Below are 17,511 nucleotides of genomic sequence, written 5' to 3'. Positions count from 1 at the left end.
TTTGCGGTACGTGGGCCTCTCACTGTTGTGGCCTCTCCCGTTGCAGAGCACAGGCTCCGGACGCGCAGGCTCAGCGGCCATGGCTCACGGGCCCAGCCGCTCCGCGGCATGTGGGATCTTCCCGGACCGGGGCATGAACCCGTGTCCCCTGCATCGGCGCAGACTCTCAACCACTGCACCACCAGGGAAGCCCTCATTGTGGTTTTGATTTGCATTTCTCTGATGATTAGCGATGTTCAACATCTTTTCATGTGCCTATTGGCCATCTGCATTTCCTCTTTGGAAACATGTCTATTCAGTTCTGCCCATTTTTTTATTGAGTTGTTTGGTTGTTTTTTTTTTTTTGATGTTGAGTTGTATGAGCTGTTTATATATGTTGGATATTAATTCCTTATTGGTCATATCATTTGCAAATATTTTCTCCCATGCAGTAGGTGTCTTTTCCTTTTGTTGATGGTTTCCTTTGCTGTTCAAAAGCTTTTAAGTTTAATTAGGTCCCATTTGTTTATTTCTGCTTTCATTTCCTTTACTTTAGGAGACAGATCCAAAAAAAACTGCTGCAGGCATAATGCTTGTTTTATTTATTTATTTACTTTTGGCTGTGCCGGGCAGCTTGTGGAATCTTATTTCCCCAACCAGGGATCGAACCCAGGCCCTTGGCAGTGAAAGTGCAGAGTCCTAACCACTGGACCGCCAGGGAGTTCCCAGTGCTTGTTTTTCAAGTTAGTCTCATGTGGTGTCTAATTCTGACTTGTTGCTTCTGTTTGCATTTTTCTTTTTCTGTCCTCTTAGCACTCTATTTTTGTCTATAATTGCCTTATTTAATTTTTTATCATAAAGTGTACAGTTCGATGGCAATAAGTACATTCATGATGCTGTGCAACCATCACCACTGTCTTGTTCCAGAACATTTTCATCATCCCCGAAAGAGGCCCCACACCCATCCACAGGCACTCCGCATTATTCCTTCTACCCAGCCCCCGGCAACCTCTAGTCTTCTTTCTGTCTGCATGGATTTGCCTATTCTCGATGTTCCCTCTAAATGGAATCATCCAGTATTTGTCCCGTTGTGTTTGGCTTCTTTCACTTAGCAGATGTGTTCAAGGTTTGCCTTTTACTCTTGCATGTTGCTTGTCATTTGAGGGGGTGTATTTACCCAGGAGGAGTCTTCTTGGACGTCTCCTTTGTTCCTGATCGTGCTGTGTCCATGGAGTCTCCTTGTCAGGCTGATGCCCTTAGAGACAGGCTGCTTTCTGTGATGTCACAGCACGAAGGGGTGTGTGCCCCATAAGAATCATTTGGGAAGTTTTGCTCTCCTTTCAGATTTGCTTCATATTTATTTGAATTTGATCAAATTTGACTTTCAATTTCTGCAGCCTTCTGCAAAAATTAAACTAAGCAACTTAATAAGTGATACTGTGAATCATGATAAACAATCTTAAATAAGTGACAAATAGGCATCTGATAAAATATTTTCTACTTTTTACATAATGTGGAGATGGCAGAATTAGAGATTTAAAATAAGTATAGATTCGTTTTCCATCCATAAAAAGTTTCTGATTTGATTACTGCACCTGATCCCATTTATTTCCAAACTGGTGTCTGTGATCTTTACCTACAGGCTACTTTGGAATTGACAAAGGCCCCAAGATGGTGGTGGAAAAGGAGTAAAAGAATCTAGAAGAACCTAGGATTTCAAGTCCATTGAGAAATCAGTTTAACCAAATTGGGGCACGAGAGTTAGACTCAGTTTGAGAGAAGAAAGTGGAGACCTAATTCATGAGCTTTTAATGCTTCCCCACTAAGAAGAGATTTTAAGATATTACAGACCAGCGACTTCCCTGGCGGTCCAGTGGTTAAGACTCCACACTTCCACTGCAGGGAGCATGGGTTCCATCCCGCATGCCTGGTGGCCAGAAAAAAAAAAAAAAAAAAGAATGTTTTAGACCAATTCAGAGCTTCAAGTTAAGAGAGGTCATCTGGGGAAGTAGTTTCCAAACATTTTGATGCCTCACCCCTGTCATTAGAGAACATTTTCAGCATGTACTCCTATTATGTATCTATTTATTTAAAAACCATATGATGTATAACTCTTACTTTGTGTATTAAATATTTATTAATTTGTTACCTTTTAAAAGAACTTTAAAATCAACTTTTGAGGTATGATTTACATACAATAAAATATACCCATTTAAAGCGTACAGTTTGAAGAGTCTTTGAAGACTCGTAACAAATGGATATACCCATGTAACCATCATCATGATCAAGATACAGAAAATTTTCATCAGTCTAAAGGTTCTCTTATGCCCCTTCTAAATTAACCAATTAATCCTCCCTAATCCTTCACCTCTTTCAGCCCAGGCAATAATTTTTTACTCTTAGATACAAAATAAATATAAAGAGTTATAACATTTTTTTTCCCACACCTTGATGGGTCGATTTTGGGTTGCCCCTGTGGTATAGTAGGTACCCAGCTTTGGAGCAGTACTTCTCAGGCTTTGATGTATATCTGAATCGCTTGGGGAGAGCTTATTAAAATGTGGATTCCTAATCACACAACAGAAATTCTGGTTCAGAAGGGATGAATGGAGGCCTTGGAATTTGTGTTTAACCATCACCCTAAGGATTCTCTTGCAGGGGTTCAGGAACCACACTTTCAGAAACAAGTGCATCTGCAGATGCACTTCCTGGAAGATTGCAAATGCAAGTTTTATGTGGCTTTAGAGTTTGAGGGAGTCAAAGAGAAACGCATTCTTTGGTGCTGAGTGAGCAAATGAAAAAAGTGTTGCATTCCTCCAAGGTTAGGGTGACATGTCTCTTACTCTTATATGATAGAACCACAAGACATCCAGGAAACCTCAGACATTCTACCCACTACGTCAACAAATATTTATTGTGTCACCAAAAGAAGGCTATTCTAGAAGCTTCTGCCCCTTTCTCACTGAAAGAATCCTCAAACACCATTAACCAGTTAATTCATCTTTCTCCCTAGTTTAATATTCTTCTTAACTTCCAAAGGGATTTATGTTGGGAAGTGTGGCAGAGGGAGAAGAGGCGTGTTCAAGGAGAGGAGCCTTGTGTGACCTACTGTCTCTAATCAAGATTTTGGTGGGAATTCCCTGGCGGTCCAGTGGTTAGGACTCCATGCTTCCAATAGAGGAGGCAGGGGTTCGATCCCTAGTCGCGGAGCTAAGATCCCGCATATCCTGCGGCATCTCCTGCCCTTCACTCTCTTCATTTCCTGTGCTTTTTCTCAGTCCTGATGTGGACTTAGGGCCATGGTCCCAAACTTTTGCTGCACACTGGAATCACTTGAGGAATCTTTTAAAAATACTGATGCCCAACTCCTACCCCTGGACATTCTGATTTAATTGGTATAGGGTATGACTTGGGCATCAGGGTTTTAAAAAAGTCCCCAGGTAGTTCTAATGGGCAGCAGAGTTTGAGAACCACTGATTAAAAGGACCAGAGAAATAAGTCAAACTGGGGAGATTGTCTACAATATTGTGGCACCTGCATTGTTTGCCTTACTCTTGGTACAGTTATAGGTTACAATCAGTTCCTCGGCCCCCCCACCTCTCCCATCCTCAGCGGGCCTGGTCCCCTCTTGTTGCTCCCTGCAGCCCAGAGTCTTGCAGCCTACCAGCTGCATTCCCCTCGCCTGGCCGGGGCCCTCGGCCATCTGCACCTGGGGCTAATCACGATCAGCAGTCAGGGGGCGTCGTCTTCGCGCATAATGTGTTCTGGGTAATACAGTTGTGGTTGAAGCAGGTCGATTTCTTCGGCTTCACCCTTTCTCTTCCTAGACATTGTTCCTTACCCTGTTGCTGTGCCCTCTGCTGGTCTCCTCTGGTTCTCCCCCATCTGACTAGGGGTTCCAGATTCAGTGAACCATCCCTGCCTCTAGTAACTGGCAACTTAATCTCGAACGTCAGAAGTACAAACATATAGACGATAGGAGTCTCATGACTAATACTTTTCAGGGTTGGTTTTGATTGGTGACGTTTTATTCTTTAGATGAGTGTTCTCTAGATTTTACCTTTCACACATCCTGGTTTCTTTTTTGCCTGGCTTGAATCATGATGAGCTATTTCCTGTCTTCTGTACAAATTGACTAGCTCTTTGATTTTGTCCACCCTCCCACACGAGGTGTTGGGGAACCGAGCAGGTGAGTAGGAGAAGAGAAGGGGTATTTTGATACAAATGACTGTGAAAAAACAAGACTTTCCTTAAGGTTATCTTTTTCCCTCTGGTCTGATTGTGGAGCCCAGGGTTGGCCCTATGTTTGCTGACTCGTGAAGTGCTAGAGTTCACACGTGTGAGTATCTAGTTCAGGAACCTAGCTTAGAATTTCATCTGACAGGCCCGGCCAGCAATCCCAGCCTGGACTGCACATGGGAATCATCTGGGGTCTCACATCCTGTCAAATTAAATCAGTCTCCGAGCGTGTGGCCCAGGCTTAGGTATTTCTAAGCACTCCCCGGTTGATTATCATGTGTAACCAGGGATGAGAACCACTCTGCAGGCTAGACTTCATCTGTGATTGGGGGAGCATTTATTGCCAGGGTTAAAGTAACATTTTGTTCTGTGACTGGAAGAGAAGAGTGAAAAAGTCATTTGTTTTTAGGCTTTTGGCTTGAGATTCCTGAGAGACATTCCTGCCTCTTCCAAGGCCATCTTTGCTCTTTTTTAAAAAGTTGTCACCTCTTATCCCAGCTCATGCTGTTTTAAGTTTATCTGCTCCAAGTGCAAGCAGCATTCTGCAAACACTTGTTTTCCCCTGGGCAGTTCATAATGGTTTGTGGGCAAGCTCTTTCCCGTGCTGGGAGGTGGGGAGTCCCTGTGGCTGTGAATCAACCTTCTGCCGAGCCCATTATTCTCTGTTGGAGAAGGTAGCCTTGAGCATCCTTGCTCCAAGTGTGCTCATTGGGCTAGCAGCATCAGCATCACGTGGGAGCTTGTTAGAAATGCACATTCTCAGCCCTCACCCCAAGACCTGCTGATCAGAAACTCTGGGGGTGGGCCCCAGCAATCTGTGTTCTGACAAACCCTCTAGATGATTCTGATGTGAGCTAGAAGGTTGAGACTCACCCAGCAAGTCTGGGATGGGGCCTGAGAATTTGTATTTCTGACAACCTCCTAGGTGATGCTGATCAGGGGACCTCACTTTGAGAACCACTGGCTTTGAGAACTCCCAAGAGGCCTTGGGAGACTTTCACACTATTTCCTGGCTAAATCCTCCTGGCGAATATTAGGGACCTGGAGCTGGGACAGAGTGATCAGAAGAAAGTGAGAAGGAAGCTTCTGCATCTTAAACCTGAACATGATCTCCATCCAGCCCTGACCATAATGAGTGCTGCTGCCTCCGCAATGCCAATCATAAGAAACCGTTTCTTTTCTTTTTTTGGCCTCGCCATGCGGCATGCAGGATCTTAGTTCCCCAATCAGGGATCAAACCCGCGCCCTTGCAGTGGAAACATGAAGTCTTTTTCTTTTTTAACACCTTTATTGGGGTATAATTGCTTTACAATGGTGTGTTAGTTTCTGCTTTATAACAAAGTGAATCTGTTATACATATACATATGTTCCCATATCTCTTCCCTCTTGCATCTCCCTCCCTCCCACCCTCCCTATCCCACCCCTCCAGGTGGTCACAAAGCACCGAGCTGATCTCCCTGTGCTATGCGGCTGCTTCCCACTAGCTATCTACCTTACGTTTGGTAGTGTATATATGTCCATGACAGTCTCTCGCTTTGTCACAGCTCACCCTTCCCCCTCCCCATATCCTCAAGTCCGTTCTCCAGTAGGTCTGTGTCTTTATTCCTGTCTTACCCCTATGTTCTTCATGACATTTTTTTTTCTTAAATTCCATATATATGTGTTAGCATACGGTATTTGTCTTTCTCTTTCTGACTTACTTTACTCTGTATGACAGACTCTAGGTCTATCCACCTCATTACAAATAGCTCAATTTCGTTTCTTTTTATAGCTGAGTAATATTCCATTGTATATATGTGCCACATCTTCTTTATCCATTCATCCGATGATGGGCACTTAGGTTGTTTCCATCTCCGGGTTATTGTAAATAGAGCTGCAATGAACATTTTGGTACATGACTCTTTTTGAATTTTGGTTTTCTCAGGGTATATGCCCAGTAGTGGGGGAAGCATGGAGTCTTAACCCTTGAACCACCAGGGAAGTCCCTAAGCAACAGTTTCTATCATTTATTGTGTCCCTTCTACACGGCATATGTGATTTATATGCACTGTCTCTCCTCATACCCTACTCTCAATTTTCTACTTAGTGCTAGGGAACAGTAGTTTGAATAATCCAGAATGGCATTTTTTTTTTTTTTCTGGTTTGGAAAAATTTCAGACATGTCTGTTTTTGTTCATTTTTCCAGATGATGTTTTTATTTGCTTTTTGAGATCTGGGTTCAATTATCAGCTCTTCCTCTTATTTGAGTCACCTTTGATTTCTCATTTTACCCAGCCTCAGTTTCCCAAAGTAAAAAGCAAACTGTTTCCTCGTAGGTTATAAATAACAGATGCATGTTCCTGTCACTTAGTAACTATGTAATAAATGTTAGTGTCTGTGCTTCTGGTCTCACTCCCCAAATAGGTGAGCACAGACTGCCCCGCCCTGAACACTATGTTGAAATCAGGGTGGAGATAAAGCCTCTCACAAGTTTGGAAAAGTCTAGGGAATGTGGGAAAACTGAGCAGGGCCTCCGAGGGACAGGGCTGCAGGTCAGAACTCAAGGCTAGATATGACATGCTGAGTTCAAGGTGAGTATTATGGAATCTAGAGGAACGGGCAGTTTGCCTGAGGATGGAGATGAGAAATGAAAAGCGATCTGGGCCCTCAGACGGGCAACGTCAGGGACCCAGCCAGTGCAGCGTGTGCTGGGAGGGCTCTTCCTACAGGCATGAGTCTCTTGGGTGAGGTTGGCAAAGCCTGGACACTCAGGGCTCCAGGCAGAGGGGTTCTTATTAGACTTGTCTGGCTGCCTTCAGTTATTTAGAGGAAATGTTGACTTCCAGGACCTTGGAAGTGCCCCACTGCTCCTTGGCTAGGACAGAGCAGGCACAGGACAGATATGACCGACGCTGTATCTTGCTGGGACCTGGAGAGGGACTGGGTCCTCATCTGTGACCCTAATCTGGCCACAGGAGAGGTACCATAGCCTTGGCTCTGTGATCACAATGTCTTGGACTGGAGCTCAAAGGGAAGAAAGGTTCTTAATTCCTCCCAGTTGTCAGATATCTCTGAGCCAGAGGGTAGGACCTGCCTAGCAGCAGGGTGTTTCAACAAGGTCATTTCCTGTTCCATATCAAGAGGATCCTTAACGTCAGTACCCGGTGGAGTGAGATGCCTTGTGAGGTAATGAAGCTTGCAGGTATCTGGTAAAGCTCTAATGGAGGGATTTCCTGCTTTGGGTAGGAGGCTGGTCCCCTTCCTGCTGTAGAGTCTCTTCACAGATCGCCCCTCCCGTGGTGGTTGGAGGAGTGATAAGGTGGAGTCCCAGCCCAGCTGCTGAGGGCTCTGGGTCGTGGTGGCTGCTGGGGAGCAGTTATCTGAAAGCACAGACCCCCAGAGCAAGTGGAGAGCTGAGGTCAGCTTTATCAAGGAGTGCCAGACACACACTAGAAGCCAGAACTCCTGGTAGAGAAAGCCAGGAGAGAGCACGCCTGAGAAAACGGCTGAGATACAGGCTGTTGCCAGAGCCTGACCGACTGCCCTTGAATTGTGCATGAACCAGGGTGCGTGGGGAGGGCTGGCTGGGTTTTAAGGGCTTGGGCAGTGGCTGCCATGGTTGTTGATTCTGATTTTTCTCATGAGGTTCCACGGCTAGATAACAAGGCAATTCTAGAATGCTTCAGAAATGCCTTACACGCAGACAGCATGAATAGTGTGGGACTATTAAAAGTCACTATTTGAATAGTGGCTTTTAAAGATTAGTTCTTAGAGAATAACTTTTATGTAGATGTTTACATTTAAAAAATCATTGTCAATTTCAATAAGATAATTTGGCAGTCATTCGCATTTCTGTTTACTAGTCACAAACAACTAAAACATAATAGTGGCAACTGATTCATGTTTAATATTTGGGGAATGAGAGAACTATTAAAAGAAAGATTTTAATTCTCAGTAAGAAAAATAGAATAAGACTTGAATAAATGGAGAGATATTTTCTGTTCCAGAATCAGAAGATTTAATGTAGTTAAGATGACGTAATATCCAATCTAATGTATGGCGTTAACACAAATTAGATTCTCAGTATGATCTTTTGTGGAAAGTGACAAAGCCAGAATAAAATTTCTATAGAGGAAATAATAGTTAAGCACACTAAAGAGATTTTTGAAAAGGAATAAGCCAATAATAGGATAAATTATTCTGTTAATATTTAAAATACAGTGCAAAGGACATTTTAGTTGTATGGTATTGGATTCAAAGTAGAACCGTAGATTGATAAAAACATAATAAGGATTCCAATAGTTCTAAATTTGCTAAAAAGTTAACAAACAATAGTCCTCTATAACAAAATAGTAAGAAAGTCCAATTTAATAGATGTTATTGAGAAAAGTTGATACAAAGCACTTCTGTCCTCCTCTGATGCTGGTTGTCAAAATAAGCTCCAGATATTTTAAAGAATTAAAGTTGAAAATATCTCTTTTAAAGGTGAAACAAAATGGTATAGTTATCTAGCTATGGTGGAGGAATTAATTTCTCAAGTATTAAAACAGTGGGCTAAATTACGAATGGCGAATTGGAAGGACATGATTGTATAGAACAGCAATCAGATTGTTGAACAACAACCTTAATAAGTTCTTGATCAAAAGGGAAAAATCCAAAACTATTTGAAATACACAAGGCTGGTAAAGATTAGTATTAAAAAATATAAAGAACAGTTATAAATCTGTAGGTTAGTACTCATTCTCCACTAGATAAACAGTTAAAAGATATGAACAAATACTATAAGTAAGAGGAAATGCAAGCATCAAGCCTACATTTGGGAATATTTCAGTCTTGCTAATAATTAAAGTGCAAATTAAAAGCATAAGTCTATTTCTTTAATTTTCTTTTTTTTTTTGGCTGCACCATGTGGCATGCGGGATCTAGTTCCCTGACCAGGGATCGAACCTGGGGCCCCTGCATTGGGAGCAGGGAGTCTTAACTGCTTGACCACCAGGGAAGTCCCCCATAAGTCTATTTCCTACTTACTGAAGGAGCAAAAGTGATAAAACTCTATGTTAATGTGCTGGCGGGGAAATAGACATGCTCTCAGATTGCTGGTATGTTTTCTGGAGAGTAGGAGATCAAAATGAAACGGAAGCTGCAGGGAAACTGATTGTGTCCTTTGAGGCAATACCCTCAAAGGAATAAATCTCAAGAAATAATGTAAAAGAAGAAAGGTTGTCTGTACAAAGGTTGTAATGTAGTGAAAATCTGGCCATTACCTAACCTCCTGACAATTTGATAATGGTTGAGCAAACCAGAAACTATTAAGATCCCATCATATTAGCAACTGTTAAAACCATAAATCTGAGGACGTTGGCGATATTATAGGGAGCGTATGTAAGTTAAGAAGTCGAACGAGTTTGTTAGCCGAACATTGATGACTGTCACATTATGTTTGTCTAATGAAAACATCGGTACTGTCTGGGTTTCTCAATGGTCTAAGTCAGTGCTTGTGGGACTTCAGTGTGATTAAATCATTTGGGGATCTTGTTGAAAGATGGCTTTTGATTCAGTAGAACTTGGGTGGGGCCTGACATTCTAAATTTGTGACCAAGCTCCCAGATAATGGTGAAGCTGCTGATTCTCCCGCCACATTTTGAATAGCAAAGATTGAAATCTCTGCCATGCAGTATGGTAGCCACTAGTCATGTGTGGCTATTCAAATTTAAATTAATTAAAGTAAAGTAAAATAGAAAATTTAGTTTCTTAAGTCTTATACCTATATTTCAAGTGTTCATTAGTAATGTATGGCTTACATTTTAGGAAGCTCAGATTATAGAACAATTCCATCATCATAGAAAGTACTATCAGACCTAAATCATCAGTCTTAAAGTGAAGAGGATTTTTATCTCTTTCTTTGTAGAGTTGTTTGAAATGTACAATTATGAGCTTGTTCTATTCCTTTGTAGTCACAAATCATATAGGTATACATTGGTAAGTAAGGCATAGAAGAGAGAAAGCAAGGAACAATTTCATCTAATTTAGTTTGTTCAATGGAATTCTCTTTTCACATTGATTTTATTGTCAATCCATAGATGTATTATCCTAATTATTCTTTGTCTCTCAATGGGCAGTCATTTCCACTAAATTTGTATCAGTTTCTTCGCCATTTTTTCCTCGTCCTACATTATTAATGTATACTAGAGGAGACATTATTTGAAGAAGTATTGCAATAATTTAAAGTATACATGTGTGGGGCTTCCCTGGTGGCACAGTGGTTGGGAATACACCTGCCAATGCAGGGGACACAGGTTCAAGCCCTGGCTGGGGAAGATCCCACATGCCGCGGAGCAACTAAGCCCATGTGCCACATTACTGAGCCTGTGCTCTAGAGCCTGCACGCCACAACCACTGAAGCCCACGCACCACAACTATTGAAACCTGTGCACCTAGAGCCTGTGCTCCGCGACAAGAGAAGCCACTGCAATGAGAAGCCTGTGCACCGCAACAAAGAGTAGCCCCTGCTTGCCGCAACTAGAGAGAGCCTGCGGGCATCAACGAAGACCCAATGCAGCCAAAAATAAATACATAAATAAATAAAGTATACAAGTGCATAATTTGTGAAAATAATCCTCATATTCCCTTTTCCCATCTAGGTGTTTCATCAATTTATTTATTTATTTATTTATTTATTTGCAGTATGCGGGCCTCTCACGGTTGTGGCCTCTCCCGTTGCGGAGTACAGGCTCCGGCCACGCAGGCTCAACGGCCATGGCTCATGGGCCCAGCCACTCCGCGGCGGCAGGTGGGATCTTCCCGGACCGGGGCACGAACCCGCGTCCCCTGCATCGGCAGGCGGATTCTCAACCACTGTGCCACCAGGGAAGCCCATCAATTTATATTTTTAAAGTGTACTCTTGAAGCAGGACCAACCTGTATTAGTTACCAAAGGATATGGGCATTGATTTTCATTGAAAGTTCCCTGGATGATTGCTTTTTCTTTACTTTCTGTGAAGTGGAAACACTGACCATTGTCATTTATTTCCAGGAATTTATGCAAATATTCTCACGAGGTTCTCTCAGAAGATAACTTCAAGGTCCTGAAAAATCATGCACTCTCTGGACTGAACAAAGAGGAATTAGCCGTGCTCCTTCTCCAAAATGACCCTTTTTTTATGCCAGAGGTAAGTTCTAATTCCTTAGTTTGAAAAGCAGGGAGACTGCTGTTGGCAGCGTGGCATCGTGGGTGTGTTGGAATGGGAGCAGAGAAAACTGAGCACCAGGGCCTGCAGGTGGCCGTCAACAGGTGATTGTTGCTGAGTTATCTGAGAGATTCCAACAATTTCCTTTCTATTAGAAGTTTTACAAGAATTGGAGTCTGGAATGCTTCCCCCGCCAGGCTGCTAGGGAACCCTGTGACCTCCTGGAAGAGGTGGGCTTTGAGGCAGGGTTTTGGAAGATGACAGGGTGTATTGGTTGAGGCTAAGTTATTGGAACAAAGAGACCTCAAAGTGCAGTGATTCAAATAAAATATTACTTTGTTTCTCTATCACTTGACAGTCTGGATTGGGGGTCATTAAACCATGGTCCATGGTCCAAATCCCACCTGCCACCTGTTTTTGTAGTTTAATTGGAACACAGCCACCCCCATTCATTTATATATTGTCTATTGCCACTTTCTCATGCAAGAGTGAGTTGAGTATTTGCAACAGAGACTGAATGGCCTGCAAAGCCTAAAATATTTACCATTTGATCGTTTACAGAAATAGTTTACTGACTTTTGGTCTTGCCCAGATGTAGGCAGGTAGGTATCCGATGGTCAGGCAGCTGGATTCCACAGTGTCACGCAGGGACTCAGGCCAGTAGGTCAGCCTTATTATCTTATATATAATATATCCATTCTATTTTTGGACCAGTAGATAATCTCTGTTCTCTTTTAACATGTGGCTTCCTCCTCCAGGTACAAGGAGATTCTTCTCACTGTCATCATTTTCTAACCAACAGGAATGTAGAGAGGGAGTAAGTGAAAGGCAAGCAGCTTTCTTTTTTAAAAGATGCAACTTGGACATTGTAAAAAGCACATCTGCTCCATGTCATTCGCCAGAACTTATCACATGATCACACTTAGGTAGAAGGGAGGCTGGGAAATGTAGTTTCTGGCTGGGTAACTAGGTGTCCAGCTAAAACTTGGAAGCTTCTATTATTAGAAGAAAGGTGAGGACAATGGCAGATAATTAACAGTCTCATCCACACAGGACTATTGACTTGAAAATCAGAGGATGCTGTTTAAAGAATGGTGTCTGACCTGAGAAAAACCCTTGTGTAGAGAAGTTAGCTTCACACTGAAAGAGAGGCACAGAAACATAATTGAAGGCTCAAGTGGAATGAGTGGAAGGGACTGAGATTAAGATAAGCAAAGGTGGGGACTTCCCTGGTAGTCCAGTGGTTAAGAATCCACCTTCCAATGCAGGGGACTCAGGTTTGATCCCTGGTTGGGGAACTAAGATCCCACATGCTGTGGGGCAACAGAGCCCACACACGCCACAACTAGAGAGAAGCCCGCATGCCGCAACTAAGACCTGACACAGCCAAAAATAGATAAGTAAGTAAGGAAATAAATAAATAAATAAATAAATAAATATATATATATATTTTTAAAGATAAGCAAGGTTGAAATTCAGATGTGCTTTTATTTATGACAAGATAGCTATTAGGGATATCTGGGGGGTTAAACATCTTTTGACTCTAAGCTCAGTGTGTTTCCCTGAGGACTTAGAAACCTTAGGACATGAGGGGTGATTTTGAGTTGATCACTGAGCTCAAGAGAGATAGGAGTGCAAGGCCGTCTATAAAAATGTCTTCAGAGACAGAGAGAGTGGAGGAGGACTATATATGCCATTTCTGCAGGCATTCTTTCATTTAGGTACTTGGATTTCTCTCTCTCTCTCTCTCTCCGTTTCCAGGAGCCTAGGTTTAGAGGTCTTGTCTTGGGATCCCTATGGCCCTTGGCCTGTGTGCCAGCTCAGTCCCTCCTGGCTACCAGCATGGGGAGACGCCTTACACACCAACTCGTTAAAGGTCCCGTTGACTAACAGACCCACCCCGCCCTTTTCCTTTCATGTGAAGGGATGACGACAGGTGAAGTCTTGTTATGACCCTTGAGAGGAGTGTCCATGGGGTCCAACCTTAGTCTAGTGTTAAACTTGGAAGTTTGGAAAGGTCACTCATCAAGTTTGCTGTCTGCTTCTGTTCTCCAGAATCACCAAGGACTTTCTGTATCACGTCCCTGGAGAATAAGGGGAGTGACAACTCTTCCTTTCTCTAGGGAAGAACCTACTAGAAGGTGGTGTTGCTGATGGATCCCGGAAAAGCCCATTGACAGAAGAGCTGGGGGGGTCCTCGTAGGAAAATGCCGTTGTCATCCTTTATCACACAGAGAGCCTGAAGTGTCATCTGAGGTTCCCTTTCCCTTTTATGAATTCAGTACCCATGCTTAGTGGGTGGGGTGGGAAGGCTTGTGCTTGAAGTTTATTTTTAGCCAATAACTTAATTGCCATTTACCACTTGTCAGGGGTAGGATCACAGACTAGCAGACTGCACTGTTTCCTGAACCAGAGGTCTGAGGCGCTGGTTCCTGTAGTGGAAAATCGACCAGAGCATCAATAACATAAGTCTCTATTTGACAATTTGGGGCAAGAGTAGTCTCTCAAGGAGTGTTTTAACTTGGGTGAGTAGGGCAGAATATTTTCAAGGTTTTAGCAGGAGGGGCTCAGCCAGAGTTCAGCTAGTTCCAAGGATAGTTGGTCAACGATGGTCCTTCCATGTCTCTCAAAGTCCTGACTCTGCCACGAACCACCTCTGTGGTCCTGGACAAGGCATTTCATCCTTCTGCGTCTCACTTTACTTATTGTTTGGTTTGCATTCATTCAACTAACACTCAGGAGTTCCTACAAGGGCAGGCTTCTGAAGGCAGCAGTGGACAAGACACACTGCCTGCCCTCAAAAACTTAAAATGTTCACACTCTTCCACTTTGCCTTGACCTGCGAGAACATAAAAGCATCAGGCAAATCTGACGTCCTTATATAGAGACTTGTGTAACTGAGATGTATTTATTAAAAGGAAGAAATGATTTCATTTGTTTTGGCAGGAGCATTCTTACTTAAACATCAGCATAGAACTAGGAATGTTAACCAAAGTATCATTTGTGAAGTTACTAATTATTCTTGTTTCACTCAAGCCTCTAGAACACTGGTTCTCAAGCTTTAAATGTGTGTCAGAATCACCTGGAGGGTTTGTCAAGCCCAGATTGCTGGGCCCTACCTCTGGCCGTTCTGACTCTGTAGGTACGGGGAAGGGCCCAGGGACTTGTATTTCTAATAAGTTTCCAGTTGGAGCCGATGTTGCTTGTGCAGGGACTACACTTTGAGAACTGTTGGTCTAGAGTCTTGAATCTGGATCATAGGCTCTATCGCAATGATATCTGTTTGCATCAGGTTTAGAAGTTGTTTATATGGCTTAAGTCATTGTTGTTAGAGTCTGAATCCATGTCTTTGCCACTTGGATACATCACAGTGGCCCGTGTTGACCTGGTTTGCTCAGAGTCTATTGAAACAACTTATAAACGTTTTCATCTTTAAGCTTCTTCATGTAATGATTCAAACATTTGCATCACATTTCATATTTTGCACAACACATTTACATATTTTATTATTTAATGTGCTCAACAACTTGGTTAGGTGAGGAGAGCAAATATTTTCCTTCTTTACAGCAAAGGAAAGAGAGGCTGGGAGCAAGTAAGTAATTCAAGATGTGAGGTCACATGTAGCTGCTTCCAGGGCTGCAGACTTCAACCAGCATCTTCTAGTCCTGCATCACCTGGTCTGGCCTCAGTGACAGTGTTTCTTCTGCTCTCCTTTCTGTAAGAACTACATCTCTGTAGAGCTAGATATGTAGGTATGCCTATTTACATAGGAATATACAAATTATCTGCTTCAGTTGATCTTTTGAGAAACTGACATTCTGCCTAGCTGAGACTAGATTCTAGACTCCCAGGAGTTGTAGGTAAGACCCACATGTCCTCTTTTGAAAAATTAATTAACTAATTAATTAGTTTGGTTGCACTGGGTCTTAGTTGCAGCAGGCGGGCTCCTTAGTTGCAGCATGTGGGCTTCTCAGTTGTGGCTCGCAGGCTCCTTAGTTGCGGCACACTGGCTCCCTAGCTGTGGCATGCTAACTCTTACTTGTGGCATGGTGCGGGATCTAGTTCCCTGACCAGGGATTGAACCTGGGGCCCCTGCACTGGGAGCATGGAGTCTTAACCACTGTGCCACCAGGGAAGTCCCCACATGTCCTTTTTGTTGGCTGCACTGCACGGCATGCGGGATCTTAGTTCCCCATCCAGGGACTGAACCGCGTGGAGTCTTAAACACTGGACCGCCGTGGAAGTCCCTCCACATGTCCTTTTAATAGAACAATGAATTGATATCCAAAGACAGGCCTTCCTCTTTGGGGTTCCTTTATAATGTAGGGCTCCTTTTGGGTCCTGTTTGGTTCTATCTGTAGCTAGCCATCTTATGTTGATTCTTCCAAAGGAGGTTAATCAAATTCAAGTTTCCTTCAGTTAGTTTGTAGGCCTCTTCTGCTGCAAATAAGTCATCGATTGAAAAGAACTCATCAAAGATTGTGGAATACACATGCATTTTTTTCCTTTGATATATCTCTGCTTGCTTCTGATTTTTTTTTCTTATCAGGAAGTAAGAAAAGCTGCGTTTTTATTATTTATTTATTTATTTTTCATCGGAGTATAGTTGATTTACACTGTTGTGTTGGTTTCTGCTGTACAACAAAGTGAATCAGTTATACGTATACATATATCCACTCTTTTTTATTTTATTTTATTTTATTTTTATCTTTTTGCGGTATGCAGGCCTCTCACTGCTGCGGCCTCTCCCGTCGCAGAGCACAGGCTCCGGACGCGCAGGCTCAGCGACCATGGCCCACGGGCCCAGCCGTTCCGCGGCATGTGGGATCATCCCAGACTGGGGCACGAACCCATGTCCCCTGCATCGGCAGGTGGACTCTGAACCACTGCGCCACCAAGGAAGCCCCTATCCGCTCTTTTTTAGATTCTGTTCCCATATAGGTCATTACAGCCGAAATTTTTATATACACTTTCCTTAACGTGTGGCACATAGAGAAACATGTTTTATCTCTAACTATTTTTTCTTCGTTCTGTAGATATGCAAAAATTATAAGGGAGAGGGTGGAAGACAGATTTGTAACCAGCAGCCACCGTGTGAAAGGCTCCACGTTTGTGAACACTTTACCCGAGGGAACTGTGGTTATGCCAACTGCTTCCGGTCCCATAACCTGATGGACAGAAAGGTGCTGGCCATCATGAGGGAGCACGGGCTGAGCTCACGTGTGGTCCAGAACATCCAGGACATCTGCAACAGCAGGCACCGCCAGAAGAAACCCTCTGGGTGGAGAGGTAAATGCGGTCTACTTTTTTTTTTTTTTTTTTTGCGGTACGCGGACCTCTCACTGTTGTGGCCTCTCCTGTTGCGGAGCACAGGCTCCAGACGCGCAGGCTCAGCGGCCATGGCTCACGGGCCCAGCCGCTCCGCGGCATGTGGGATCTTCCCGGACCGGGGCACGAACCCGTGTCCCCTGCATCGGCAGGCGGACTCCCAACCACTGCGCCACCAGGGAAGCCCTCAGTCTTTTGAGTATATACCCTGAAGTAGAATTGCTGGATCGCATGGTAATTCAGTGTTAAATATTTGAGGAACTGCCATACCGTTTTCCACAGTGGCTGCACCATTTTACATTCCCATCAGGAAAGCACTAGGGTCTCAATTTCTCCCCCTCCTCACCAGCACTTGTTACTTTCTGTTTTTTTCTGGATAATAGCCATCCTATTATGATCAGTGAAGTGATCAGTACAATTTCTTAAACATTTTGATGTTGTTTAATGGAATTAACACTTGCGTTTTTTAATATCTTTATTAAGCAGATATAGAGGAGATGTATTTTATGAAGCAAGTAGAATATATAACTAAAATTCTGTGAGAGAATCTTTTAATATTTGAGAAATGCTTTATCATTTACAAGGGACTTTCACCTAAAATATCTCATCACTGTTCCTCACAGCAAAACTGTGAAGCGAAGCAGGTGTATTATTGGCCTCACTTAATGGATAAGGAAACTGAGGCTTGGAAATTTTAAGTGACTATTTTTAAAAATTATTTATTTGGCTGCGTTGGGTCTTCACTGCTGCGCGTGGGCTTTCTCTAGTTGCGGCGAGGGGGTCTACTCTTCGTTGCAGT

General features: G+C 43.1%; 1 protein-coding gene across 1 annotated transcript in view; it reads left to right on the top strand.

Moving 5' to 3' along the window:
- Positions 1-17,511, top strand: part of ZC3HAV1 (zinc finger CCCH-type containing, antiviral 1) — a 65,257-nt gene that overhangs the window by 10,469 nt on the left and 37,277 nt on the right. Inside the window, exons 2-3 of the mRNA XM_029233142.1 lie at positions 11,231-11,366; positions 16,421-16,673. Of these exons, the coding sequence (XP_029088975.1) occupies positions 11,231-11,366; positions 16,421-16,673 (389 nt within the window). The remainder of the gene's footprint in view (positions 1-11,230; positions 11,367-16,420; positions 16,674-17,511) is intronic.

Source organism: Monodon monoceros, unplaced genomic scaffold, assembly GCF_005190385.1.
Source record: "Monodon monoceros isolate NGI ecotype Baffin Bay Population unplaced genomic scaffold, NGI_Narwhal_1 Super_Scaffold_2, whole genome shotgun sequence".
Classification (NCBI taxonomy): domain Eukaryota; kingdom Metazoa; phylum Chordata; class Mammalia; order Artiodactyla; family Monodontidae; genus Monodon; species Monodon monoceros.
This window is presented reverse-complemented; position numbering and strand designations above follow the sequence as displayed.